This window comes from Ictalurus furcatus, chromosome 16 (genome assembly GCF_023375685.1).
Source record: "Ictalurus furcatus strain D&B chromosome 16, Billie_1.0, whole genome shotgun sequence".
In the NCBI taxonomy this organism is placed as follows: domain Eukaryota; kingdom Metazoa; phylum Chordata; class Actinopteri; order Siluriformes; family Ictaluridae; genus Ictalurus; species Ictalurus furcatus.
In genome coordinates, this window is record NC_071270.1 from 19,560,236 (window position 1) to 19,585,608 (window position 25,373).

The 25,373-nt window shown below is 36.6% G+C and overlaps 4 protein-coding genes across 16 annotated transcripts; 2 read left to right on the top strand and 2 right to left on the bottom strand.

Moving 5' to 3' along the window:
- Positions 1-3,772: 3,772 nt before the first annotated feature.
- si:ch73-234b20.5 (uncharacterized protein LOC449923 homolog) lies at positions 3,773-5,731 on the top strand. Its single transcript, XM_053644785.1, has 3 exons — positions 3,773-3,990; positions 4,596-4,757; positions 4,938-5,731. Exons 1-3 carry the CDS (start codon positions 3,988-3,990, stop codon positions 5,079-5,081), a joined length of 309 nt encoding a protein of 102 aa, XP_053500760.1. The 5' UTR covers positions 3,773-3,987; the 3' UTR covers positions 5,082-5,731.
- Positions 5,727-12,324, bottom strand: hnrnpd (heterogeneous nuclear ribonucleoprotein D). Of its 6 annotated transcripts, none has more exons than XR_008388077.1 (8): positions 11,930-12,323; positions 10,770-10,938; positions 9,764-9,925; positions 9,452-9,583; positions 9,115-9,208; positions 8,187-8,339; positions 6,971-7,509; positions 5,727-6,214 (listed from the first exon to the last, which is right to left on the bottom strand). XR_008388077.1 is itself a non-coding variant. In XM_053644772.1 (8 exons), exons 1-7 carry the CDS (start codon positions 12,079-12,081, stop codon positions 7,442-7,444), a joined length of 930 nt encoding a protein of 309 aa, XP_053500747.1. In that variant the 5' UTR covers positions 12,082-12,324; the 3' UTR covers positions 5,727-6,214; positions 7,406-7,441. The 6 variants fall into 6 exon arrangements, 5 of the variants coding, with proteins under 5 accessions (XP_053500747.1, XP_053500749.1, XP_053500746.1 ...); XM_053644772.1 differs by having other exon boundaries at positions 7,406-7,509; positions 11,930-12,324; XM_053644774.1 differs by having other exon boundaries at positions 5,727-7,072; positions 7,406-7,509; positions 8,199-8,339.
- Positions 12,325-12,723: 399 nt separating this feature from the next.
- Positions 12,724-16,645, bottom strand: hnrnpdl (heterogeneous nuclear ribonucleoprotein D-like). 6 transcript variants are annotated; one of them, XM_053644777.1, is made up of 8 exons: positions 16,426-16,645; positions 15,646-15,814; positions 15,174-15,335; positions 14,903-15,034; positions 14,711-14,810; positions 14,401-14,571; positions 14,206-14,305; positions 12,724-13,816 (listed from the first exon to the last, which is right to left on the bottom strand). In XM_053644777.1, exons 1-7 carry the CDS (start codon positions 16,515-16,517, stop codon positions 14,235-14,237), a joined length of 897 nt encoding a protein of 298 aa, XP_053500752.1. In that variant the 5' UTR covers positions 16,518-16,645; the 3' UTR covers positions 12,724-13,816; positions 14,206-14,234. The 6 variants fall into 6 exon arrangements, with proteins under 6 accessions (XP_053500752.1, XP_053500754.1, XP_053500755.1 ...); XM_053644779.1 differs by having other exon boundaries at positions 12,724-13,020; positions 14,407-14,571; positions 16,426-16,644; XM_053644780.1 differs by having other exon boundaries at positions 14,407-14,571; positions 16,426-16,644.
- Positions 13,736-25,340, top strand: enoph1 (enolase-phosphatase 1). 3 transcript variants are annotated; one of them, XM_053644782.1, is made up of 7 exons: positions 18,277-18,553; positions 18,643-18,744; positions 21,542-21,744; positions 21,968-22,100; positions 22,197-22,320; positions 23,055-23,109; positions 24,284-24,366. In XM_053644782.1, the coding sequence occupies exons 1-6, from the start codon at positions 18,470-18,472 to the stop codon at positions 23,093-23,095; spliced, it is 687 nt and encodes a 228-aa protein (XP_053500757.1). In that variant the 5' UTR covers positions 18,277-18,469; the 3' UTR covers positions 23,096-23,109; positions 24,284-24,366. The 3 variants fall into 3 exon arrangements, with proteins under 3 accessions (XP_053500758.1, XP_053500757.1, XP_053500756.1); XM_053644783.1 differs by lacking the exons at positions 18,277-18,553; positions 23,055-23,109 and adding an exon at positions 13,736-13,834 and having other exon boundaries at positions 24,284-25,340; XM_053644781.1 differs by lacking the exon at positions 23,055-23,109 and having other exon boundaries at positions 24,284-25,340.
- Positions 25,341-25,373: the final 33 nt, after the last annotated feature.

The following is a 25,373-nucleotide window of genomic DNA, read 5'->3' on the forward strand; positions in this document are numbered from 1 at the left end:
GTAGATTCTGTACAAATGACTAAATGGGACTATAGAGGTTGAGACCTGTCTCAAACGTCACAGCCATCCATCTTCTATACCACTTATCCTACAGGTTCACAGGGAACCTGGAGCCTATCCCAGGGATCATTAGGCACATGGTGGGGTACACCCTGTACAGGGTGCCAACAATCACACACACATTCATACACTACAAACATGCCAATCAACCTACCATGCATGTCTTTGGACTGGGGAGGAAACTGGAGTACCTGGAGGAAACCGCATAGCACAGGGAGAGCATGCAAACTCTGCACACACAGGGCCGCGATGGGAATCAAACCCCAACCCTGGGGGTGTGAGGTGAACATGCTAACCACTAAGCCACCTTGCACCTACTGCTAGTTAAATTTACTTACATTTTTATACAGAATAATCCTTTGTGCAATGTAAACTTTACTTTAAAATGCGTAGTTATATTTACTGCAATTTTTGTGTGGAAATTGTTTCAGTGATACAATGCAGTGTTTCCTCAGAGAGGGTTTCAAGTTGGTTCAATTAATAATCTCACTGTTCAGGTTTGTGGTGGATCTTGAGCCTATGCCAGGAACATTGAGTGTGAGGCGGGATGGGACGACGGTTTATCTCATAGCACCATGCACACACATTCACACCCTTATTCACACCTAGTAGCAATTAAGCATAGACACTCCACCTACTGGCATATTTTGGGAGATGGGAGGAAGCCAAGGAACATAGAGGAAACCCATGCTAACATGAAGAGAACATGCAAAACTCCACACAGACCGGGGAGCAATGAGGCGGCAATGTTACCCACTACCATTGTATCGCTTCATCATAAAGACTATATTCCAGGGCTGTTATTTAGAGTATGATCATACTGAACATCCTTTTAACACAGTAATGTTGCCTTTATAAAAGAGTGAACATTTCTAACCCTAGATATTTAAGATGGCTTTCATAATAGCACTGACTACATTTTGTTGCCTTGTCACTAAATGTTGTGTAACATCCTACATTCAAGAGTGAAGAGAGATTTGGTCATGTACAGTATAGTGCTCTCCACTAATATTGGCACCCTTGGAAAATATGAAAAAGGGAAAATTGTCTTTACTGTTGAACTTTTTGATATTTTGTTTAAAAAATCACAAAAATACTCTACTCTCATGGATATCAAACATTTGCAAGCACAACACAGGTTTATGAAAAATATCTTTGTTAAATATAGGTGTGCCACATTTATTGGCACCCCTATGAATTCATATGAGAAAAGTATATTTTAAGTATATTTCCATTGATATTTTAAATTTTTTTAGTACATCTGGGTGACTAGGGACAGGAAATTGTTCAACCATGACTTCCTGTTTCACAGGGGTATAAATATGAGGTAACACATAGGCCAAATTCCCTTAGTCACTCATAACAGTGGGTAAGACCAAGGAATATAGCTGTGATGTGTGGCAAAAGGTTGTTGAGCTTCACAAAATGGGAAGTGGCTATAAGAAAATAGCACAAGCATTGAAAATGCCCATTTCCACCATCAGGGCAATAATTAAGAAGTTCCAGTCAACTGGAAATGTTATGAATCAGCCTGGAAGAGGACGCGTGTCTGTATTGTCTCAACACACTGCAAAGAGGATGGTTCAAGTGGCCAAAAAAACTCCAAGTATCACAGTTGGAGAATTGCAGAAGTTAGTTGTATCTTGGGGTCAGAAAGTCTCCAAAACTATAATCCGAAGCCACCTACATCACCACAATTTGTTTAGAAGGGTTTCAAGAAAAAAGGCTCTACTCTCATCTAAAAACAAACTAAAGCGTCTTCAGTTTGCCAGACACTACTGGAACTTCAAATGGGATCGGGTTCTATGGTCAGATGAAACCAAAATAGGGCTTTTTGGCAATAAACACCAGAGGTGGTTTTGGTGCACATAGAGAGGTAGCCATATGGAAAAGCACCTCATGCCCACAGTTAAATATGGTGGTGGCTCTTTAACGTTTTGGGGCTGTTTTTCTAATATTTTGTTAGGATACATGGCATCATGGACTCTATAAAATATCAACAGATATTAAATGAAAACCTGACTGCCTCTGCCAGAAAGCTTCAATTGGGCCATGGTTGGATCTTCCAGCAAAATCAAGGTCCTGCCATGGCCATCCCAGTCCCCTGACTTGAAACCCATAGAAAACCTATAGGGTGAACTGAAGAGGAGAGTCCACCAGCATGGACCTCGAAATTTGAAGGATTCTGTATGGAGGAATGGTCTCAGATCCCTTGCCATGTATTTTCCAACCTCATCAGGCATTATAGGAGAAGACTCAGAGCTGTTATCTTTCCAAAGGGAGGGGCTATCAAGGGGTTTGCCCTCAAGTTGTTCTCATCCTATTATTTATGGGAGAACCTTTGCTGTGGAATTAGGGAGCTCTATTTCCTCCTCTCGGCTTATCTCATCTGGGATTCCTCAAGGTTTTTGACTTGGCCCTGTGCTGTTTTCTTTGTATATGCTCCCTTTGGGATTAATCTGTCAAAAACACAATGTGGCATATCATTATTATGCAGATGATACCCAGTTGTATCTACCTCTGAAATGTAATGATAACTCCAAACTTACATCTTCGCTTAATTGTTTAGATGAAATGAAGGTGTGGATGGCATCCAGTTTCCTGCAGCTTAATGAGTCAAAATCTGAATTGGTGTTTTTTTGGTCCATCAAAGTTAACCAAACAGCTTTCCCTACATCTTGACCCTTTAGCCTCCAATGTTAATACGCAGGTGAGGAACCCTGCTTAAAATAAATGCCATGGCAAAAGGTAGTTTCTTTCAATTGAGGGGCATTGCCAAATTGAAAAGAGTCTTTTCTTTCAATAATATGGAAATTGTGATTCATGCTTTTATTTCGTCCAGACTGGATTACTGTAATTTTTTTTATATCTGGGGTTGTCTAAGAATATGCTTTCACGGATGCAGTTGGTGCAAAATGCAGTGGCCAGACCGTTGAATGGCACAAGGAAATGCTCCAGTATCTCTCCAGTGCTGGCTTCTCTACACTGGCTTCCTGTTGATTTTAGAGTGCAATACAAGGTCTTGATAATGGTTTGAAAGGTTTACACGGACTTGCAACAGAATATATTTCTAGCCTGTTACAGCATCATAGTGTTGCCAGACCTGTAAGATCGTCTCAGAGTATGCTTTTAAATGTTCCAAAATCTCGATTGAAAACTAAAGGAGATTGTGCTTTCTCGGTGGTAGTGCCACTCCTCCGAAAAAGCCTCCCCCTACATATTAGATCCTGTGACTCAAGTGAATGTTTTAAATCTATGTTGAAAATGCATCTCCACTCTGTAATTGTCCTTAGATGCATGGAGATTGAATAGTGATGAGTTTTGTGTGTTTTATTGTATGTGTGTTTTGGTGTTTTGTAATTGTGGGAGTGTAAAGCGCTTTGATCAACTTGTGTTGTTTTTAAATGTGCTATAGAAATAAATGTTGAGTGATTGATTAAATTATGTTGCAGTGTTGCACCACATTCTCAAATTTAATAGTCCTTGACAAGTGGCAGATTGGAAGACCATGTTCTTTTATTACTTTCCACCTCTTTATTGCCTTTGTTAATAGTCCTCTGATAAGGACAGTGCCCTTTGCCCAGTCATATGAGTATAGTAAATACGTATGCTTCATCAGGTATTTGACCTAGCATATGCTAGGCCTTGGCTGAATGATTGGCTGACTTGAGGCCAGTAGGCAGTCCGCAGATATCCAGCAGTTGTTAATGTACACGCAGACTAGGAGGGGTGGCCTTGTGTGCAAATGAGGTCTGAAGCCTTCCTGTCTGCTTGCTCAGGCTTGTGTTGTAGCTCGCAACAGCCTGGTATACAAACTATATCCTGTATCTGTTAATCAATGTTAGAGAGTTTGTTTAAAAAAAAAGTTGGTGGTATTAAGATCTTTCACGTACAGAACGTTTTAGGTGGCATCTGAGAAGTACGAATATGGTAAGTGAAACTGTTTCCTTATTCTGTTTGCCTTGTGATTGTGCACTTATTTGCTTAAGGTTAGAACCAACCTGTTAGCTCTTTTTAAGTCCTTAAGGATAGAGAGTACAATATACAATAACAGCAGAAGTGTACCAAAAATAAAGTATGAAGTATGGAGACAAAAAAGGTTACAAAATGAAGTTACACTGGGAATATAAAAAGCTGTAAAGTACACCAAAGTCTATTTCATCACTCATTTAACAAATAGAGGAAGTTCATGGTCCGCTCAGGAGGGAAGTGAAGGCAAATGTCGGCAAGATGTCAGCAAAGGAATGCCACAGATTGCAAAAACAACATTTTGCAATGAGTTTTGAGGCATATTATGTTTAATTATTGCTGTGTGAATTAATGTTAAATTGTCTGCCAATGATTAGCAATGTATAAAAGACAAGTTGAGCACTAATAATAACTGATGTTAAAAGATATAAATAATACATATGTATTGTCTAATGTGATATTAGTCCCATCGCAATGCTGTATTTTAGCATTAAGTGATGATTAACTGAAACTTCACTTTGAGATTACCTATCGCAGGCTTTATATTCTTTGGATACTCTCTATAGGCTGAGCATGATACACAACCCCAAGGCTCCAGTAAGCTTAATCAAGTGCAGGACCAGGTAAATGATGTCAAAGTTATCCTCAAAGACAACATAAACAAAGTGTTGGAGAGGGGAGAGAGACTAGATGACATAATGGGGAAAACATATGATCTGCAGGCCACTGTAAGTTATTAATTTTTTTTTTTAAATTTATTAATTGATCCAGACTATATAGCAAGACATAAATAATGTGCCTTTAATTACTCTTTATAAAATCTCAATTACATTACTAAGTATTACCACATAACTCCATTACTCCATAATTTTAATTTACATCATTTGTTTTCGTTGACTCTCAACCAGGCCGACTCATTTCAAAGGACTTCTGCACGGGTTTCCAGAAAGTATTGGTGGAAAAACACCAAAATGATGATTATAATCGGAGTGATTGTGTTCATCATTGTTTTGCTCATCATTCTTCTGGCAACCGGAGTCATTCCCACATAATATGGGCACTTCTTTATTGTTTTCATATTAAATGTAATTAAGTGGAAAATAGACTATGACCTATATTTATGCTGTTTTTGTCTGATAACTACTTTGGGAGATAACACATTCAATGAAATGTCATGTAAATATAATGCATAAAGTTTACTGTATAAAAATTTATATTATCAGATAAATAGTACACTGAACCACTGAGGTGGCAAGGGTTCATTATCTTGAGATTATCAATCAACATTTCATTTTTTGTTTTTACAAGACTGAATAACACTAGTTTAATTCCAGTGTCCTCTAAACATTTGAAACCGTATAGTGGTTGTAGTTATTATGACAAATATGTACATTTCTGTGAAGGGTAAAGGTGGAGAAGGAAGTACGTTTATGATTGTGTTTAGTGTTTTGAACTCCATGTATTCTATTTATGTTCCGACCTTTGTTTTGTATGTGCATTGTAATGGTATTGGCTTGTATTTCATAGTATTCCATTAATTATGAAGGTTTTCCTTTCTGTATCTTACACTGAACATCCTAAACCAAATGAAAATGTACAACCATACTTATTCTTTCACATGATATGCTAATTAGCATGTAAATACTGAACACTGTACAGAACAGACTGCTTATAATAAAGAGACTCTGTGGCATGCATTGAATTCAGAACTGATACATTTTATTTCATTCATAGTACCACTAAATGATTTAAATGATTTCGTAGCAAAACACTCCTAAGCCTGAAAAAAACAAAAAAACAAAAAAAACCAACTTACTGGCACTTCTACTCATCAATTTTAACTAATAAATACTATAGAAATTTAGAAAATTTCAGAAACTACTGACCTAGGAACACAATGCTTGCAAATAATGGACTAACAAACTCTACTAACATAAACTTGCATATTAACACAAAAAAAGATATTATTTTTGACTGGAGTAAGCATGTTATACTGAGTCTGAGGGCAAGTTAAATGTTAATCAGAATATCCACCTTCATCAGGCAGCTCATAAAGACAAAGCATACTGTCCACAGCCAGTAGCTGTAGTTAAATTGAAGAACTTTGTCATTAATACTCCTTAATAAACATCTGCCTTGACTCAAAGATGTTTGCTTCAGATGTTACGTTCCAAAATATCTCCACCTGAAAGACAGAAAATAAAAATATTTAATTAATATTTACATAAACAAAAAGAGCATCTCGTTTCTCGAGAAAAAAATCTACTAATTTACACGAAAATGCAATAATCTAGAAATACTTGTTAAAAATTCCATAATATAAAAATCTCAAAATACATTAAACTTAAATAATTAATTTAAGCCCAGACACAAATATAAAGCCTTTAATTATTTGAAAATTCACAATAATAATAATAATAATAATAATAATAACATTTCATGCAAATTTATGAGGTTTGAAAAGATTAAAAAAAGAGAATTTGTTAGATGAAATTAACAAACTTCTTCCACCGCTGTCATTAAAACACACAATACAAATATGAAAATTAAGCAATTCTCCAACGTAGTGGTGTCCAAGTACAAACCAGGTTTTAGCTCATGGACTACTGGCTATTACTGCTACACGAGCTATAAATAAAGAAAAGCAAGCATTACAGGTAAGATTAAAAAAGTGCATATATTAACACTGGAAAATCCAGAGAAGGCTGTATCCTTTGAAAAGTAAACAGTTATTTTTTTCAGTGCTGTCGTATTTAACCATTACCTGTAAAAAATGACATTACGAAATTACAGAAATATAATGTATTACATAAAACAAATGCCATGAATTTTAAACAGAATGTAAAAAAAGCAAGGATTAACGCTTGGTGTATCCGTTATGTGTTTTCTGGGTTTGTTTGTTTTTTTTTTAATTCATATACAGGATGTTGGAAGACCATACCAAATGGGAGCATTCGAGAGCGTACGCCTCTCGTACCCTGTCCGCATTGAGCGGGCCTGAGAGAATCGGGAAGTCAGCTCATGGCCTGCAAGGAAGTCCCCGCTGGCAGGTACAAACAAGGTCAGAGTTAGGAGACAACATTCTTCTTTTGTGTGTTTTCGTTGCAAATCCTTATTTTCTCGTACCCATTTAGCAGTACTGTACCTGTTAAACTTTTTTACTGTTACAAAAAGGCAAGAAACAGCCAAAAGCCAGCTGTTACATTATTGCCAAAAGGCTGAAGTCTCTATGTTAACCACTACAGTAAAGCACTCCAGGGTGCTGTGAAAAACTTTAAAGAAAAACAAAAATTAACAAAATACATTACATATGATGGTTAATGTAGCATAAGTTAATGGCTAAGGATGGCTTGGGTTAAGTAATGCAACTGCATACCTGTATGTATGTTTTGGAGCTTATGCTTGTAGTATGCTAGTATGGCTTGTAACTGTTTTGATGGCCACCTCGCCTTGGAGATTTGCCGTAACCACTCTGCTGGTCTGCAGGTTGAGCAGAGAACATAGGAGGAAGAAAACAGTGGCTATTAAATGTATATGAACAAGGCAGGATGATAATTGCTTACATCCAAAATTTAAAACATTCTGTTTCAGATATATATGATGTAGATCCACATACCAACACACCATCTGAATTGCACTTTATTAATCCAGTTTAAATTAGCCAATTATTTAGAAAATAACTTGTAATTAAATATGTTAATTGCATTAGATACTTACGTTACACTGTATTTCAAATAAAACATTTCTGCAAATATTGGAGGAGACAAAAAATCTTTGGAGTAAACTGGATGAATTTTTTAAAATAGTTTATTTTCTTCTAAAAGTGGCCATTGGCTGGTGGTCATTTCTCAACTGACCTACAGATGTACATTTTAAACTCTTGTTGAAGGCTCTCAAGGCACTTGTGACAAATGAGTTGTGAAGGCAAGACATCCCTTTCCCATTCCACATAGCACCACATCTCATACAATAAATATCTACATTATATCTTAGGTTAAAGCAAAGACAGACAAAAACAAAAACACGAATGATCTAAACAGCTATGCTTAAAGCTTAGGTAATTTAGTGTACAGTTGTCATTATATCAGTATCAAAAAATCTTTCATACATTATTTTCTTAGAGTTTTTGCAGCGTTTTCACAAACAGCATTACATACTGCTGTAGTCACCATATCCGTAGTAGTTGTAACCCGAGTAATCATAGCCCCCGTATCCACCATAGCCTTGATTGTTGTAGCCATAGTTTCCATAATTTCCATATCCTTGATTCCAGTAGTTTCCGTACCCCTGGTTCCAATTTTGATTAGGCCCTGGAAATGGAGAGTCACAAAATGTCATCACATTGCAGACAAGATGAACAGATACTTCAAACAATAATGAAAATAACTATTGTTATGTTAAGAATTGCAGTTAAACGGTTGGGTGTAATGCAGTTGTAGGTGAAATTTTAGGGTACACTGCATGTGGTGCAAATACCTCAAAATGCTCCCTGAACCTTCAACTCACTGCTTGATGTGAGGTTTACAAGCAAACATTTTAATCATGAAAGTTAATTTTAAATTGATATTGATTTTATTTCTGTTACCTAGCAAAATAGACAGGAATCAAAGCAGATGTGTTTTTTAATCATTCACTATACAGTACAAATTTTTCTTGCTTGTAATTTGCCATGAGCACAGACATCGTGTGGGAAGCCTTCTGCCAGACAGCATTTCTTTTATTATTAACTTTACAGTACGACAAATCATACATTACATTACACAGATTCTACATAGTGCTCTAAATAGCTTTTTGTGCAAGATTTATTTGGAGGAATATGTCATTTGAAACTAACTAAGCAGACTCATTTGCAAGTCTTTGTCCCCCAAGTCAAGACTAGTCAGTTCTACATGGCTGAAGCTGGTAAATTTTTTTCAAGGTTATTCACCCCAATCAGGTTCTCACAACTCACTTTTTTAATACTTATTGAAAATGAACAGGCGTGAAATTTCAGATGCCGATGTCTAATTCAGTGATGTGAGTGTACTGTTAGTTCAGTGTGCCAGGAGAGCCTAATAAAATTGCATCTACATAGACAGCACTCACCTCCTCTCCCACGACCTCGAGAAGAGAAGCCACCTCTTCCACCCCACTGCTGCTGCTGGTACTGCTCCTTTGACATGGCCACTTTGACTTCACACTGTTTAAAAGCAAGTGCATACAAGCATTAACATTTGCATCAAAGGCTTTATAACACTTCTTGACCTGATTAAAGGTCATTTTTATAAAAGTTTTTTAACAATCGCAATAAATGCAAGGGTATTTCAAAGTCATTAAGGTGAGGGAAATCCTCTGGGTAATCAAAAAACTATAAATTATATAATGATACAAATATGTATATGCAGTACATATCAATGTAATACCAAGCGTCATTATGCTATACCTTGCTTAGGCCAATATTATGGTACTTTTTTTCCATGATTTTCTTCACTTGTTCCTCCTCTTTGAAGGTGATGAAACAGAATCCTCGCCTTTTATTTGTTTTATTTTCCATTGGCAACTCGATAGACTCCACCTGACAACAGAAACACCAATCAATGCAATCACTTTAAGAGTAAATATAATTACAACATCAAGTTAACTATGTTTACTTAATGTAAAATTCATTAAATATGTAATTCATGTTGAAGAGACCATACCATTTGTTCACAATGGAATAAAAATCTAAAAGGCATTTGAAGATTTTTTTACACACCTCTCCAAAAGCATGGAAATACTCTCTGATCTTCTCTTCAGGAGTGTCTGGTGAAATGCCACCAACAAAGATCTTCTTCACAGGTTCCTTGGACTTCATGGCTTTTGCTTTTTTTGGGTCAATCACTTTTCCATTAAGTTTGTGTTCTTTTTGTTGAATAACCTGCAACCAATAGATGACATAGCATCATTACTACTTGGTGAGTGAATATATTATGTAAAGAGAAAAGATGTTCTACTGCAAATAAGAACAGTATGTAAATAATAAGTGAAATAATAGGAAGTGCTTAGGATTGGAAGTGTTAAACTCCTGGAATACTGCAAAAATTCCACAACACTGCAGCGTCACATGTTTGCACTCATTTAAACAGTTAATACGTTATCATTTCTATAGTAAAAACTCATTCAGAGGGTCTTGTGTGCTGTGGCTGTACATTATCTAAGGCAAATAATAAATGGATTTAAAAATGTGTTGTCATTTAACAAAAAATAACACCTAATTGTTGATATGGTGACATATTCTGTAAGGAAATGTTTTTTCATTTACTGAATGAGTCTCTGGTGTCAGTGCTTTCTGTAATATTTAGTAAGTTTTCCACCATAAGAAGTCTTTAGGACAACTGTGTTTTGTGGTTTATTAACTTCAAGCAACAGAAAACAAAGAGATGCTGTTGAAGGAATGACTGTTTATAGCTGTTATAATGTAACTGATAACAGGAAGTAATTATCTGGTGGATATTCCACAACATTAGATGTAACTATAAACTGTTGCAAAGTATGTGTTCATTAATAATTTCAAAAATTATAATATTTGGAAACTGCTGTGGCATAAGAGGAATAAAACATTTTGCCAACTTTGGGGTGGTAACAACCCTCTGCTCTGCATGGTTTATTATTTTCCATATAACAGCACCTTCCACTGTGTTTTACTCCTTATATATTATGGGTCTGCAATGTGGTGGCTCTCCAAGAGCTGAACAGAAAAAGACGCTACTTGAGATCACTACCTTTTCCACACTTTCAGCCTCTTTAAACAGCACGAAGCCGAAGCCTCTGGATCGACCAGTCATAGGATCCAGCTTTAAAGTGCAGTCTACAACCTCCCCAAACTTGGCAAAGTAATCTTTTAGGTCCTTCTTCGTTGTGTCCCAGCTCAGGCCTCCAACAAACATTTTCCTGTTGGACAAAAGGGTGCGGGTTAAATATGTTTAAAAAAAAATAAAAAATAACAACAAAAGGCCTACGTGACATCCTGAGGATGTTATTCTCCTTTACCTGCATTCATATAATGCTTTGTGAAAATAAATAATGCGGTGGGAAAACATGTTTAGGCGACTAGTATTGCCTGGAATGCCTGTGTCCATAGTTTGCATAACCCCACTGACATTATATCTAGAAATACGGAACAAAGAGAAAGGGACAGAAATCCCTCCTTCCGTTATTTTATCAAAAGTGAAATTGTGCGTGTGAGAATTTGAGAAGTATTTTATGTAAATTAATCACGCGCTTATTTATAACCAGCTACAAAAAAACCTGGGCGCAGGGGCGTGCTAGCTACTTTATTAGCAGCTCATTTGTTGTATTTATGTGATGTGAAATTATGGTAGCAATCTGTATTTTAAACAACTATACAAAAAGGTCTGAATGTTATCTTGTAATATCTTGTTGCCACAACAGTGTGTGAAAACCGAACTATTATCAAAAGGTTAGCTCTGTAGCTAAGGCCTTTGCAGTTTTCATTCAACATTTCCCCCCCATTTAGGTTGGTTATGGCTAACAATGGAAGTGTTCGCTTTATTTTTGTCAAAAACAAACAAATAAAACCCCCCAAAACAACAGGTGTCAACTAGTTCATACTGGTTATATAATTGATAAAAACTAATCCGAGTTAACTAACTAGCCGGCTTCGCTTTACCGGTGGCTAGGTTAGCTAGAAACGTCATCATTTCGGTCGAAATGAAAGCTTAGCAACCTTGCAAATACACCTAGTAACATTATACTGCTGTTAGTAATATGGTGAACAAATGTATGCAAAGAACGCTGAAATAGATACGAAATCAATTTGATTCCCAAAAGCGCTAACATATTTATCCAAATCAGCTATTTTGCTCGTTTTGACTAGGTTTATAGCTAACCATTAGCGATTCTTCGTAGTGTATTCATTTACCCTTCATCTTCCTCGTTTTTACTCGCATCAATCTTCGATCCCTCGCTTTCTCCTGGACCTCCATCACTGACTGCCTGTATCTGTCCTTCCACACTCGCTTCTCCGTCTTCCTCCATCTTCATAACTGGATCTTCGATGAACTGCTCCTCCATTTTCCCCCGTCTCACTCGGAGTTGATGCTAACGAGTTTCCTTCACCGATGGCCAAGATCCAGAGTTAGAATTACAAGGGCGCAAAAAGCACCGCTTTCGGTTTCTAAAAAAATAAAACCGAACGCTATTTTTGAAGCAACTTATTTAACTTACAACTACAAGGAAAATTATTTTGTCTTAAGTCTGTACTTTTATTACCGCACAGAAGTGATCTGGCACAAAATGGAGACAGAGGGAGCAGGAGTTCATGAAGCGCAGCTATAGCGTCAAATTAACGCATCATTTATGCAACCTTATTTTAATATCTTTATTAAAACCGGTCAGTCGGATTTGACGTGTCACTTGTGTCAGTACAAATTATACTTTAACTTTTTTATTTTGTTTTTTTAAATAAAATAACTAAAAGCTTAAACGTTAACCAGGAGAGGGGGCAGTAAACGGTACTTTTCAGTTTTTAGCCTGAATAATACATCTTTATGTACCTTTAATGAGTATCCTTTACCTAATAAAACTTTAACAAAACAATTAATCAATTCAAATCTATCTATCGATCTAGTTTATTACAATTTTTTTTACCCTGCAAGTGATGTCTTCAATAGCCAAAGTTTGTTTTATTAATAAATAAATAAAACCACCACACAATCATGTTTTGTACCCCAATTTTAATTTCCATTTATCCAAAACTGAAAAAAAAAATTAAGACAAAAAGGACACTTTCCAAATCAGGATCTAAGTACACATTAGCACAAAACTTTCAGGATCTACTTCAACAAAGCACAGGATAAGAAACTTGGAAACAATATTTACAAGGTCTGACTGTGAATGTCTTCATCAGAGGACAATGAAACAAAAGTATTTTTAAAATCAAGCCGCTCTTTGATTAAGAAGAACAGGGTATCCATGAGCTGCCTCCAGGGTACGATCACTCAGTCTGCCCACCTAAAAGAGATGAGATGAAACATTAACTATTTTGACAGGGCTAGAATCTCACTGAAAAAGACCACCTCCATGTTTCAGTTTAACTTCGTGAGCTGTTGACTTTAAGCTATTAAGATCACCATTCAAGACTAAAGATCATATGTACAACTTAATGTTACTGAAAGCATGTCTACATTCAGAGATACATTTAGCTCCGCTGAGCTAGTGGACACCAAAAAGGAGCATACCTCATGTGTCTCATCAAATTTAAGGTAATTTCCAAACAGTAAATGACACCTTGATAGCTTGCATGTTAGCTTTTTATGGCTTCACAAAAATGGTTTACATATGATCTTTATCATCTATGTCTTAAGGAAAAGGACTGAGGTGTACCATTTGAAGTTCTCTATGGACTCTAAAGAAAAAGCAAGCATTATGAGTTTTATACAATTTATGGGGTGGGAACCATTTTAGACAAACAAAAGAAAAAATAAAAACACTGAAGCTCCAGAACTGAAATACAAGAACACTAAAATAAAAAGGAGAATACAAACAGCAAAAGGTTAAACACTTTAGGGTTCACTGTTAAATACCTGTAAAAAATCCATTTTAAAACTGTTAAACAAAACCTTGATAAATTAAGGGAAAACGAGAGATCTCCTGCTTAACGTTTGCTCTTTAACGCTGGTACAGGAAATTTGAAGAGACCATACCACAGGACAGCGTTTTCTCGTGCATGCCGTGCTCTCTGCCCGCTATGTGCGACGCCCAGAGAATTTCGTGGTCAGGTGACACACGGCCTGCAATGAAGTCCCCACTGGCAGGTACAAACAAGGTATAATAATCAGAATTAGGGAAAGAACGGAAAATCAGGAGAGGTGCCCTTACTCTGTACCCTTTAGCAGTACTTTACCTGTTAGCATTGCTATCAACTTTATGTTATTTCCTTATGATCACCTGTTAAAAAGCAGGGAGAAAAGCGGGAAAATCTACAGAAAAACGCTTACGTTTTTCTGAAGAGATTTTTTTAAAGACACCGCTGTGCAAGCATTAGCAATTAAAGATCTATAGACATATCCTTAAATTTTCATTCAAAATGTGGTGCATGAAAATGCATACCAATCTGTTTTAGGATAGTCAGCATTGTCTATTGATCTTTAAAGTTCATACATAATGACAAATGAAAGGCTTGGATTATAATCTTACCATAAATTCTGGCAGGTCAAGTCATTTCATCAATACGGCTGGTAGTTGTTCTGATGAGTTCCACCCTCCCGGGATACCTTGCCATAGTTGCTCTGTTGACCTATTGGAATTAAATATTAAATAAAAACGAAATTAGAATTCAAGAGTAGTTTGCTGAAGTTGCCAGTATTTTCAATATAGATATTGCATACTTACACTCACCATTGTAATCATCATAGCCTTGTCCATATCCATAATTTGGGTAGTTGTAGCCTGTATAGTCATACCCAGAGTAATCATTATAGCCCTGGCTGTATCCATTGCCGTAGCCTCCATAGCTCTGTCCATAGTAGCCACCATAACCTTGGTTGTAGCCCTGACTTGGTCCTGAACAAAAGTGTTTGAAAGAAACAACAAAGATGAGCTTTTGGAATTGAAGACTAATAAGCAAACAGTACCACCAATGATGTTTTTATAATTTTTTTTTTTTTTTTACAGTGGCTTGTAAACAAAACAGATTAAATACCTCCTCTTCCACGGCCTCTGAATCCTCCTCTTCCTCCCCGGTCACTTCTGTTCTGCTGCTGTCTGTAGACCTCTTTAGGCTGGGCAACTTTAATTTCACACTAAAAACAACAGCAGCAAAGACTGATTTAAATACATGCCAGTAATGAGTACCCATTTTTGTTCAAATAAAAAGCCACTGTGCTAGACATACCTTTCCTGCTCCCACATTGTGGTATCTATTTTCCAGAAGCTTCGTAACAGGTTCCTCATCGACATATGTTACAAAGCAGAACCCTCGCCTCTCGTTCGTGTTGCTGTCCACGGGGAGTTCAATATTTTCGATCTATATTAAGAGGGGGAAAATGGTTACTATTCGATAACAACAGTATGTCTGGTAAAGACCCATTCTATCCATCTCACTTAAGCAGTGTGTAACGATGCATCTGCGACACTTGGCAAATAACATAACTTGCACAACTTACATCTCCATAGGATCCAAAATATTCCCGAATTTGTTCCTCTGATGTTTCTGGACGAAGACCTCCAACAAATACTTTTTTCGGAGGTTCTTTCCCCTTCATGGCTTTGGCTCGCTTTGGATCAATCAGTTTACCGTCCAGTTTGTGCTCCTTTATCTCCAGAACCTAAAAACATGTATAAGGTGTTCTAAGTGTTAACAATACAATTTAGAAGAGAAATACCTACATGGATGAGACACAAAAGCAAAAATAAACTATATTTGATCTTCACGTGAGCAACAATTAAACATGTATTTCATCTCAAACACTCTGTTCTGAGGGAACAGAAACCATTTTAATACAGGTAAAAACAAAAGTCACTGGATTTTCATGGAAATTACAGAAATTAATCTTATTTAAATGATAAGGATTAACAGCATACAATACTAGCAGGATTGTTTTTTTTTATTATGTTTTTAAGACAAGTTGCACTCACTCTGTCCACACTCTGTGCATCTTTGAAGAGCACAAACCCAAAACCTCTGGATCGGCCGGTCATCGGGTCTGTTTTGATGGTACAATCCAACACCTCACCAAACTTAGACAGGTAGTCTTTAAGATCTTGCTTACTGGTGTCCCAGCTCAAACCACCAATAAACATTTTCCTGTTAAAAAAGAAAAAAGAAAAAAGAAAAAAGAAAAAAGAAGGGGGGGGGGGTGCATCAGTCATTTTCTGAACTGATTCGCAAACATAATCGATTTGAAACTTGAAAAAAGGGACACGTTACTGAGAAACAGAAATCATGCATACCAAATTAGCCTAAAGTGCAATAAAGCCAAGCTAATCACGCGGGCGGAAATTGATCAGTTTAACATTAACTGACCTAAAAGCAGATAAATACCTTAGCTAATAGACGAAAAGTGAATACTCAAAAAGACAGTTAGAAGGAACAGCTAGCTAGTCAATACAAACTTGCTGTAAACGATCTAGCCAGAGTTAACATGCACGCCACGTTTGAATTTTCTGCAAACGCTAGCTTAGATGTTGGGAGACAAACTGCGGAGAATTGTTTGTGCAGCCAGCTTTCGTCTGCTAAGTCACTTTTCCATTAAACTGAATACTATCGAAGTTAAAATGCAACTTAAAAACAAACCGCAACCCTAAAATAAGCTAAACACAACAAAATGTCACGTTAACAGCTAAACTAGCCTAGCAATGTTAGCTAGCTAAGCCGAAGCACTGTTGGGCCTGCACCGGCCTAGCAGCGCCACTCACCCATCATCCTGTTGATTTTTGCTTGCGTTTATTTTGGATCCCTCTGGAAACTCATCCGTGCTGAAGTCGGTCTGTTCGAGTTCTGCCTGCATTTTTTTGGGCTACGGTAATCGGGTAAAACGACCTTTGTGGATTAATGTGGCTATTTCTGAAAAAGACCACGACACAACGGCAAACACAAACACCCTGACCCGTTTGTTAAAATGGCGGACAATGACGCAATCAGAGAGGGCGGGATGAAAGGGGCGGGGCGCGGGAAAAGGAGCGGCGCGTGAGAAAGGGGCGTGGTGTCGGGAGAAAGGGGCGTGCTGCAAGGACATTCACAGTCGCGCGCTTGCGCACACAGAATTTTATTTATTTTATTTAAAAACAAATTGTAACTTGTCAACTTATTAACTTGTAGCTATTTTCTAATGTGTTCCTAAAGTCTGTATCCAATACAAATGTTAATATTTGTCATGCCAATAAAGACTTTTGACTTGAGAAAGAGAGAGAGACAGAGAGATTTTTAAATTTGTATTCTCCTTTCTTATCTATATTGATGCTTATCTATAGTCATACCAATAAAGTACTTTGAATTGAATTGAGAGAGAGAGACCTTTGCTTTAGTACGTATTTGCATAATATGTATTAGAATAAGTAAAAGTGTCATTTCAGTGGTCTGGTAATACTGTAACTACCGTAACAGTCATGCCAGTAAAGTTCATCGAGTTGAATCGAATTGCACAATTACACGAACATAATTTAAATTAATTGTGTAATTTAAACAAAATATGAATGGTGAATATTAAAACTGCATATAACCACGTTTATTCCCCCACAGGTTTATTTTTGAAATAAGGTTATTATAAAAAATAATATTTAAGGTAATAAAAAATATATTTCGATATATATATATATATTTAGTCTGCATGGTTGACATTAATTAACATATTATTATATACAAGCAACATAGTAGGTAACTATGATACTTACACTCAATAAAAGCATTTTTTTAAAAAAACCCCAAAAAACCTGATTTTCCCACGTTTCTTTTTTCTTTTCTTTTTTTTTATATATACATTTTTTTTTTACATTTGCTATCGACTATCTGACGTTTTACGGAAGCCTTCGTGTTAAACAATTCCGCATCCCAGCAAACTCGGCAGATCTTCTAGCTGATGTACATGAAGTGGCCGTTGCGGAAACGCAGACTCACTGATCTTCAAATTATTTTTTACCGGAAGTACTTTGGGTAAATAATGTGCAAATCATAGGATCTTGATCCTAAACAAGTTGCAAGTTGGTAGGCCAGAGCCATCGTTCAGAGTTGCCAGATTGTCCTTAGTAAACGTTAGAATCCATCCTTGTTGTATATAGTGCGATTGTTCCCTGTAATGGGTTGGCACCCTGTCCAGGATGTCCCCTGCCTTGTGCCCTGAGTTGCTTGGGATAGGCTCCAGGCTCCACACGACCCTGTGTAGGACAAGTGGTATGGAAAATGAATGGATGGATAATAAGAATCAGGTTTATTGCCAAGTATGCTTTCAGTGCACAACTGTACAAAACAGCAACAAGACATAGACAATAATAATAATAATAATAATAATAATAATTATATATATATATATATATATATATATATATATATATATATATATAATAGCAGAAGTTGGATGTGTTGGATAAATATAAAAAAAGACAAAACTGTGTATCTTGTATTGTTACAACTAATGCAACAATATAATTATTATATATAATAATGTGAATTAACAACCTTAACTGATTGAATATGAACACAGCATTATTATAATTATAATTATTAAGGGGATTATAGCTACAGTTACCTGGCAACCCGTTGACTGAGCCATGTGTTAGCACATTGCTAGTTGGTTAGTGTGCAATTTATCTTATGAACCGTTTTAGCTACTCTGACCGGCATTAACCGGGTTTATTCAACCCACTTTTTAATATACCCATTTGTTACCGTAAACCGTCGTGACGAGACTGTCGTTGTCCATTTGAAAAAAACAAAACAAACAAACAACAAAAAAAAAAAACCAAAATGGCAACGATTACAGTTCCTGAGAACGTTAGCGTTTTTCTGTTGGACATTGAAGGAACTACGACTCCTATCACGTTTGTAAAGGTAGGAATGGTTGTGAATCCTGTGATCAAACTGCCATCTGTAGTGTAACCGCATGAATGTGGGTTGTCTAACGCTCATTTTCCATGCAGGATGTTTTATTTCCATATATCAAAGAGCACTTGGAGGAGTACCTGGGTGCGCACTGGGAAGAGGATGAGTGCAAGCAGGATGTACAGCTCCTAAAGAAACAGGTCATTTACTGCAGCGTTGACTTACAGTCACATAGTTGCCTATTTATTACTTATACATTGATGTTATTGTTCATCTGATCAGGTAAACTCAACATAGTTGCATGTTTTAGGTGGAATTCTTCATTGCAGCACATTGTATTGCTATGCATACTTTGTCCCTGTCTATCAATGGACAGGCAAAAAACAAAACAAAACCCAGGAACACTGCTGTGCCTGTTAACCCAGCTTTACATTATACTATTTCAGCCAGATTTTGCCATCACAGTCATAATATCATACATTGTTAAATAATTCTTGTGAATCGAGATTGCCAGCCTTAGGACGCATAACGCTTTAGTGCCATTGTCGCCAAACGTGGCCAAGAACAAAGTTTTGGGAGTGTCAGAAATGATTGATTAAAAGCTCAGCGTGTGACCACTGCTCAACACTTGTCTAAGGAGCCACCAGTAGAACTCTTGGCTCTCAGCCTACTCTTCTGACTCCCTGGTCAGAAATCTTGCCAGGAGCTCCTGTGCGTGTCCGGTTGATGACAGCGTGATGTTTCTTCCACTTGTGGATAATGGCTCCAATGGTGCTTACGGGAGGATTCAGAAGTTTTGACATATGTCTGTATCCGATTCCATCAATATGTTTTGCAACAAGGTTGCAAAGGTCTTGAGAGAGCTCTTTGTTTTTACTCATCATGAGAAGTTTCTTGTGTGATACCTTGGTAATGAAAAGCCTTTTTATAGACCATCAATTTACTAACCCCGCTGATATTCATTTGCACAGATTGGAGGTATAATTACTTTCTAACTACTTACGGATTTCAGCTGGTTCCTTGCCTTATCTTGCCTTGGAGAACTGCTTTTTCTTAGTGTGTTCGATACTTTTTTCCTGTGTTATTCCACTTTACTACACATAACTTCATTTATGGACTTTAATGTTAGGATTTCTTTATATGTGTGGATTTCTTGAGTTCATACCAAAGTCTGGTGAAAATTTCATTTGAATAGACACATTGGAAATATATTTACTGAAAAAAATGTTGACGCGTTCAATACTTATTTCCCCCTCTGTGTGTCTTAATGAAAATGTCATAGCGTTTTTTGTTGTTGTTTTTTTTTTTTTTTTTATAAAGAGAAAGAGAGGAATTGATTTTGACTGCATTTCACTCAGTTTCACTTTTTGGTAATCTATCCATTCAACTCAACCCCTTTGTTTTGTTGCATTTACACAACTTTATCAAGTTACTGCCTGCACTGGACACACAGTGGGTACAGGGCCCTCGGAGTTCTAAGGTTTAACATGTACTGCTTATTTTACACTACATGGATTCCTGAAATGTGCCAGCTTAAAACTGTTCTGTTTGAAAACAAGTTAAACTGGAAATGTGGCCAAACCCGTCTAAAGCACACATGGATGTTCTTTGTTAAGAAACAGAAAGCACACCTGTACAGTTTGTAGGGGAAATAGTGAAAGGGAGAAACCATACATTTATTATTATTTTTTTATTTAAACACAACATATTTTCTGTAGCCTTCTTATTTAAATAATTTATTTGCTCACATTTCTCCAGTTATGCATACAGTTCTACAGTGGTTAAAGCTAAAGGATGTACTGTAATAGATATAGTAAAAAAAAAAAATGCTATTGAAATACTATTAGTATGGTAGTATGCAGTTTGGGCCATGGTGCAAGTATTTATCATAATTAATACTTTGACATTGTCACATTTACTAAGGTATTAGGTAAAAGAGCAAAACCTTCTACTTTGAACACAGGCCTGTCTGTTATCTAAGGTCAGCTGTTTAGCTCTGACCATGACTAGATATTAAAGCATGCCTTATGATTATTGCTGTGTAATGCAGATTCTCTAAGTATTCTGTGGTGTCATAAATAACACATATTGTACAGAATGAACAACACACACACATACAGTATATAATAAATTAAGAGTTCTAGGTCAAGGGAATTGTGCTATGCTGTCTACTTTTAGGACTTGTGTGAAAATCTGATGATATTTTAGGTTATATTTATGCAGAAATATAGAAAATTCTAAAGGGTTCACAAAGTTAGTTAAAAGACACAAATCATTAGATAAAATGAACATACTGAAGGGGATATAACCAAGTTTGAGGTTCAGGTATACATTTGAAAAAATGCAGCCAGTTATATAGGTTTATTTCTTTAACTAAAACAGTTTTGCAATTGGTTAATGATACAAATTCCACAACAAGGATAAAGTAGATGACCATTATTCACTAGTTTTGCCAGATCAGGGGACAAATAAATACTGTACCTGTTTGGCAAGAACCAAATCTAAAGCTCTATTACTCCTGAATCCTTTTTTCAGCTTATTGAATATATTACAATCTCACTCTCACACTCTTATTCTCTTTCCTGATTGGCTGCTGGCTCCATTATGTCACAGTTTATCTGGATTACTTTTTATGCCTAAAGTTGGCATGAGAACTTGATAATGTTTGATAATACTTAGCAATTTTGACCTCATGTCGCTGACTGTAAATTACTGTTACAGGATTGTGAGAATGACTCAGAGCAGCTCAGATTATTAATTCTTTTAAAAATATATAATTTTTTCAGGGTATTTTTGTCTCCTGACTCAATAATCATGTTTTTCCATAAAACATTTACTATAGCTTTGTTACATTAGTATTAGGCAGTATTATTATTATTATTATTATTATTATTATTATTATTATTATTATTAGGTTATACTATTATTAGTAGGTTGTAGTGTTGCAGTTTGCTGCCTGATTCAGCCATATTTTATTGAAACATGATGTGTTTTCAGACTGAGGAAGACTTAAAGCAGAATAGAGCGTGCCCAGTTCATGCCGTAGACCAGACGGTCCACACTGATGAAGAGAAAGCAATCCGGGAGGTGGTGGATAGTGTCCTGTGGCAGATGGCTGCAGACAGAAAGACCACTGCTCTCAAGCAGCTGCAAGGTCACATGTGGAGAGCAGCCTATGCTTCAGGGAAGATTAAAGGCGAGTAAGTATGGAGGAACAGCCCTTTTTTCCTCTCCTTAACCCTCCTATTATGTTATGGATCAATTTGACCAATTTCCACATTTGAGATGTCTGAAATACTGGTTAATTCTCTCTTTTTCTCTTTGAAATTCTTTGACTTTTCCTCATTTAGGGTCATGAACTTGTATGCATAAAAGTGGATACAGTTGGCTCTTCTGGACTTATGTGTTTGTGTTCTGACGCAGAGTGTATCAGGATGTGGTTCCTGCTATAAGAAGATGGAGGCAATATGGTTTTAAAGTCTACATTTATTCTTCAGGAAGCATAGAAGCCCAGAAGCTACTCTTTGGCTATTCAGTTGAAGGAGATCTATTAGATGCAAGTTCTAATTTGGCAGCTTTTCATTTAATATGTGCTGATTACGTTTTCTAGTAGGTTGTAGTATTTAAACCTCTTTCTAAATGTCTCTTGTAGCTATTTGACGGTCACTTTGACACCAACATTGGTGCCAAAGTGGAAAGTAAAAGCTATGAAAAGATTGCAGACAGGATTGGCTGCTCCCCAGAAGACATTATGTTCTTAACAGATGTCACACGAGGTGGGTACAAAATGGCTGTAATTTATGTTTTTTAGTTTTCATATGGCTTCTTCCTTCTCAACTCCTAATGAGTTTGGATAAACACCACATTCAGAGGGCATTTAAAAAGTAATAATAAATACCACTGTCTAATACATTATGTAAATTGTTTAAAACGATGTAAGGTGATAATTTTTGTCAACTTGCTATGGCAGTACAAGAGTTTTGAAATGTGACTTCTTGAGCTTTGGTCCTGTGAGCCAATGGAAAAGAGGGTGAGGCTGTGGTCTTTGGTCCATAAAAGCATAGGTCATGCAGTAGTAAAGACTCTGATAGTAACCAAATCTTTGGCCGCATCATTCAAATAGATACAAATAATGGCATTTCCACCCACTGCACAGTCGGAGTTTAAAGCTTCAAAAAGCTTTTAAACCTTTTCAATATCTCCAGAAGGTTTTCTGGATGGATTGCCTTTCAAATTCCACAACATTAACATACAATTTTGCAATATTTCACAAGTGAAAAGGTTTCAGTTGAATGTAAAGATGAGTATATATTGGGAATCATCCTTTTAGCCAACAATATGCAAAGGTATTACATGATGTATACTAATATTAATTAACATATATGTATACATTTGCAAGACCAATACTTTTGTTTTTGCTATACAGTGAAGACATTTGGGTTTGAGATTAAAAGATGAATGAGATGATAGATCAGAATTTCAGCTTTCAGTTCCTGATATTTGCATCTAGGTGTGTTAAACAACTTAGAACCTGGCACCATTGGTGGCTGACCACCCAATTTAAGGTGAGCAAAATTATTGGAACAGCTCATCTTAAAGTAAATAACACTTAATATTTGGTTGCATATCCTTTGCTTGCAATAACTGCATCAAGCCTGCGACCCACTGACATCACCGAACTGTTGCATTCTTCTTTTCTGATGCTTTTCCAGGTTTGTATTCCAGCTTCCTTCAGTTGTTGTTTGTTTTGGGGGGTTTCTCCCTTCAGTCTTCTCTTCAGAAGGTGATGATGAAATGATGAAGTCCTTTGTAGTGTTGGCAGTGCTTTTTGGATCGTCTTGCTGCATGATGAAGTTCCTGACATTTAGATTGGATGCATTTCTCTGTAAATTGGAAGACAGGATGTTTTTGTAGACTTCTGACTCCATTCTGCTGCTACCATCACGAGTTACATCATCGTTAAAGATTAGCTGCAAGCCCAAGCCATGCCACTACCTCCAATGTGCTTGAATGATGAGCTCGTATGTTTTGGATCATGAGCAGATCCTTTCTTTCTCCACACTTTGGCCTTTCCATCACTTTGGTATCTTGGTTCCTTAACTTCTGTAGTTCAACTCTGTGTTTCTTTGCTAATTCCAATCTGGCCTTCTGATTCTTACAGCTGATGAGTGCTTTGCATCTTGTGGTATGGCCTCTTCTTTGAACTGTGGATTGTGATCCCTTCACTCCTACCCTGTGGAGGTTGTTGATGTCACCGACTGTTGTTTTTGAGACCTATTCGATGTCTGGTTGTACACCAGTGGTTTCTTTCTTTTCAGGACATTCTAAATTGTAGTATTGGCTATACCAAATGCTTGTGCAATGGCTCTGATTTTTCCCACTTTTCTCACCTACAAAATGGCTTGCGTTTCTCCCATAGTCAGCTCTCTGGTCTTCCTGTTGGTTTATCCTTTTTAACAACAAATGCAGTCTTCACAGGTGAAACCCAGGGCATAAAACAAGAGTAGACATTCAGAGCTAGTAATTGTTTAAACAGTCAGTCTAACAGGGCACACCTGGGCAACAAGAAACACCTGTCAGTGACATGTTCCAATATTTTGTACTGTATATTGTAATGCAGATCTACTGTTAGCTCTGCTTACTGCACTGTGTGAAATGAAAGTCTGAATGCAGCAGCTGCTACATTAAGCACTTAGGTGAGAAGATTAACAGTCAACACTCAATCTTCTCACCTTGCAGAAGCAAAAGCAGCAGAGGATGCTGGGCTGAACGTGGCCGTGGTTGTGCGACCAGGTAACATGGAGCTGACCGAAGAGGAGAGGAACCATTATACAACCCTCACAACTTTTGGCCAGCTGGAACTCACAGGAAGTGCTTAACACACAAGGACAGGACAGTGTCAGCATTCCTCAAGTGGACTTTAGCGAACATGGGCTGACATTGGATTGGATTAGAAAGTTGTAGCTTGTTACTTATGGGTTGGGGATGCAGCAAGTGCATTATAGTTGTACCTAATTAAACTCCAGGTGCTTGCATATGTTTTTTATTTTTATTTTATTTTTAAAAAAACACAATGAAGTTGGTTTATAATATTGTCATTCAATTTGGATGTTTTATTATGCTATGAAACAGTATTGATGTGAAAGTGTAATTTAAGTTATTAATTATGAATTAATTTTTTCTGTAATTGTACCTCTTCCTCCATCTAGTAAACGTATGTTATACTCTCAAATGTTATTTCAAATAACTTTATGTAAAAGCGTTATTGCAAAGAGCAAATGTGCAACTTGGATATGCAACAACTAAACGTGTTATCATGTAGGAACAGTAATGTAGCTCATAGACAATTTATAAAGGAACAAAACCTAAAAATAAATCAAGATTTCTAAATTTAAACTATAAACTGTGTGGAAAATATTGCAGAACAGTTGCATTAAGTAAGTTTGGAATGATTTTCATCACTACCGAAAACTGAATCAAATGGCAAAATCTCATGAATGCATGTGATTTTCAAAAAGATACTGATATGCCCCAATTGACAACAATGACAAGAAAGATAACCGTGCCTAGCCTGTGTTTTTAATATGACTACAGTAGCTGAAGCACTGGTATTCAGCAGTTTAAGGTTCTGTACTAGTGAACTAAAGGTCAGTTTGCATGCTCAATTTAATGTTTCTTTGGCTGAAACTGTCCGCTAAGTGAATATATTCAATGTTTTATTCCTAATGCACCATGTAACGAGAGCTGAAGTTCTGACACATTTGAAGAAGATGGTAATGTTAAACTGTGGTAGAATCTCATTAGCTAAGACTTGAATCACAGCAAATAG

What these genes read in the sequence shown, in the direction of transcription:
- hnrnpd (XM_053644772.1), bottom strand. Translation starts at nt 12,081, where the DNA reads ATGGAGGAGCAGTTCATCGAAGATCCAGTTATGAAGATGGAGGAAGAC. An exon ending in AAAAACGAGGAAGATGAAGG is followed by an intron (nt 10,939 to 11,929) that starts GTAAATGAATAC and finishes TTTGTCCAACAG; the next exon opens with GAAAATGTTTGTTGGAGGCC. An exon ending in ATTTCCATGCTTTTGGAGAG is followed by an intron (nt 9,584 to 9,763) that starts GTGTGTAAAAAA and finishes TTCTGTTGTCAG; the next exon opens with GTGGAGTCTATCGAGTTGCC.
- enoph1 (XM_053644783.1), top strand. Translation starts at nt 13,736, where the DNA reads ATGCCGTGCTCTCTGCCCGCTATGTGCGACGCCCAGAGAATTTCGTGG. An exon ending in TACAGCTCCTAAAGAAACAG is followed by an intron (nt 18,745 to 21,541) that starts GTCATTTACTGC and finishes ATGTGTTTTCAG; the next exon opens with ACTGAGGAAGACTTAAAGCA. An exon ending in CTTAACAGATGTCACACGAG is followed by an intron (nt 22,321 to 24,283) that starts GTGGGTACAAAA and finishes CTCACCTTGCAG; the next exon opens with AAGCAAAAGCAGCAGAGGAT.
- si:ch73-234b20.5 (XM_053644785.1), top strand. An exon ending in CATATGATCTGCAGGCCACT is followed by an intron (nt 4,758 to 4,937) that starts GTAAGTTATTAA and finishes ACTCTCAACCAG; the next exon opens with GCCGACTCATTTCAAAGGAC.
- hnrnpdl (XM_053644777.1), bottom strand. Translation starts at nt 16,517, where the DNA reads ATGCAGGCAGAACTCGAACAGACCGACTTCAGCACGGATGAGTTTCCA. An exon ending in ATTTTGGATCCTATGGAGAT is followed by an intron (nt 15,035 to 15,173) that starts GTAAGTTGTGCA and finishes CTCTTAATATAG; the next exon opens with ATCGAAAATATTGAACTCCC. An exon ending in ACAATGTGGGAGCAGGAAAG is followed by an intron (nt 14,811 to 14,902) that starts GTATGTCTAGCA and finishes TGTTGTTTTTAG; the next exon opens with TGTGAAATTAAAGTTGCCCA.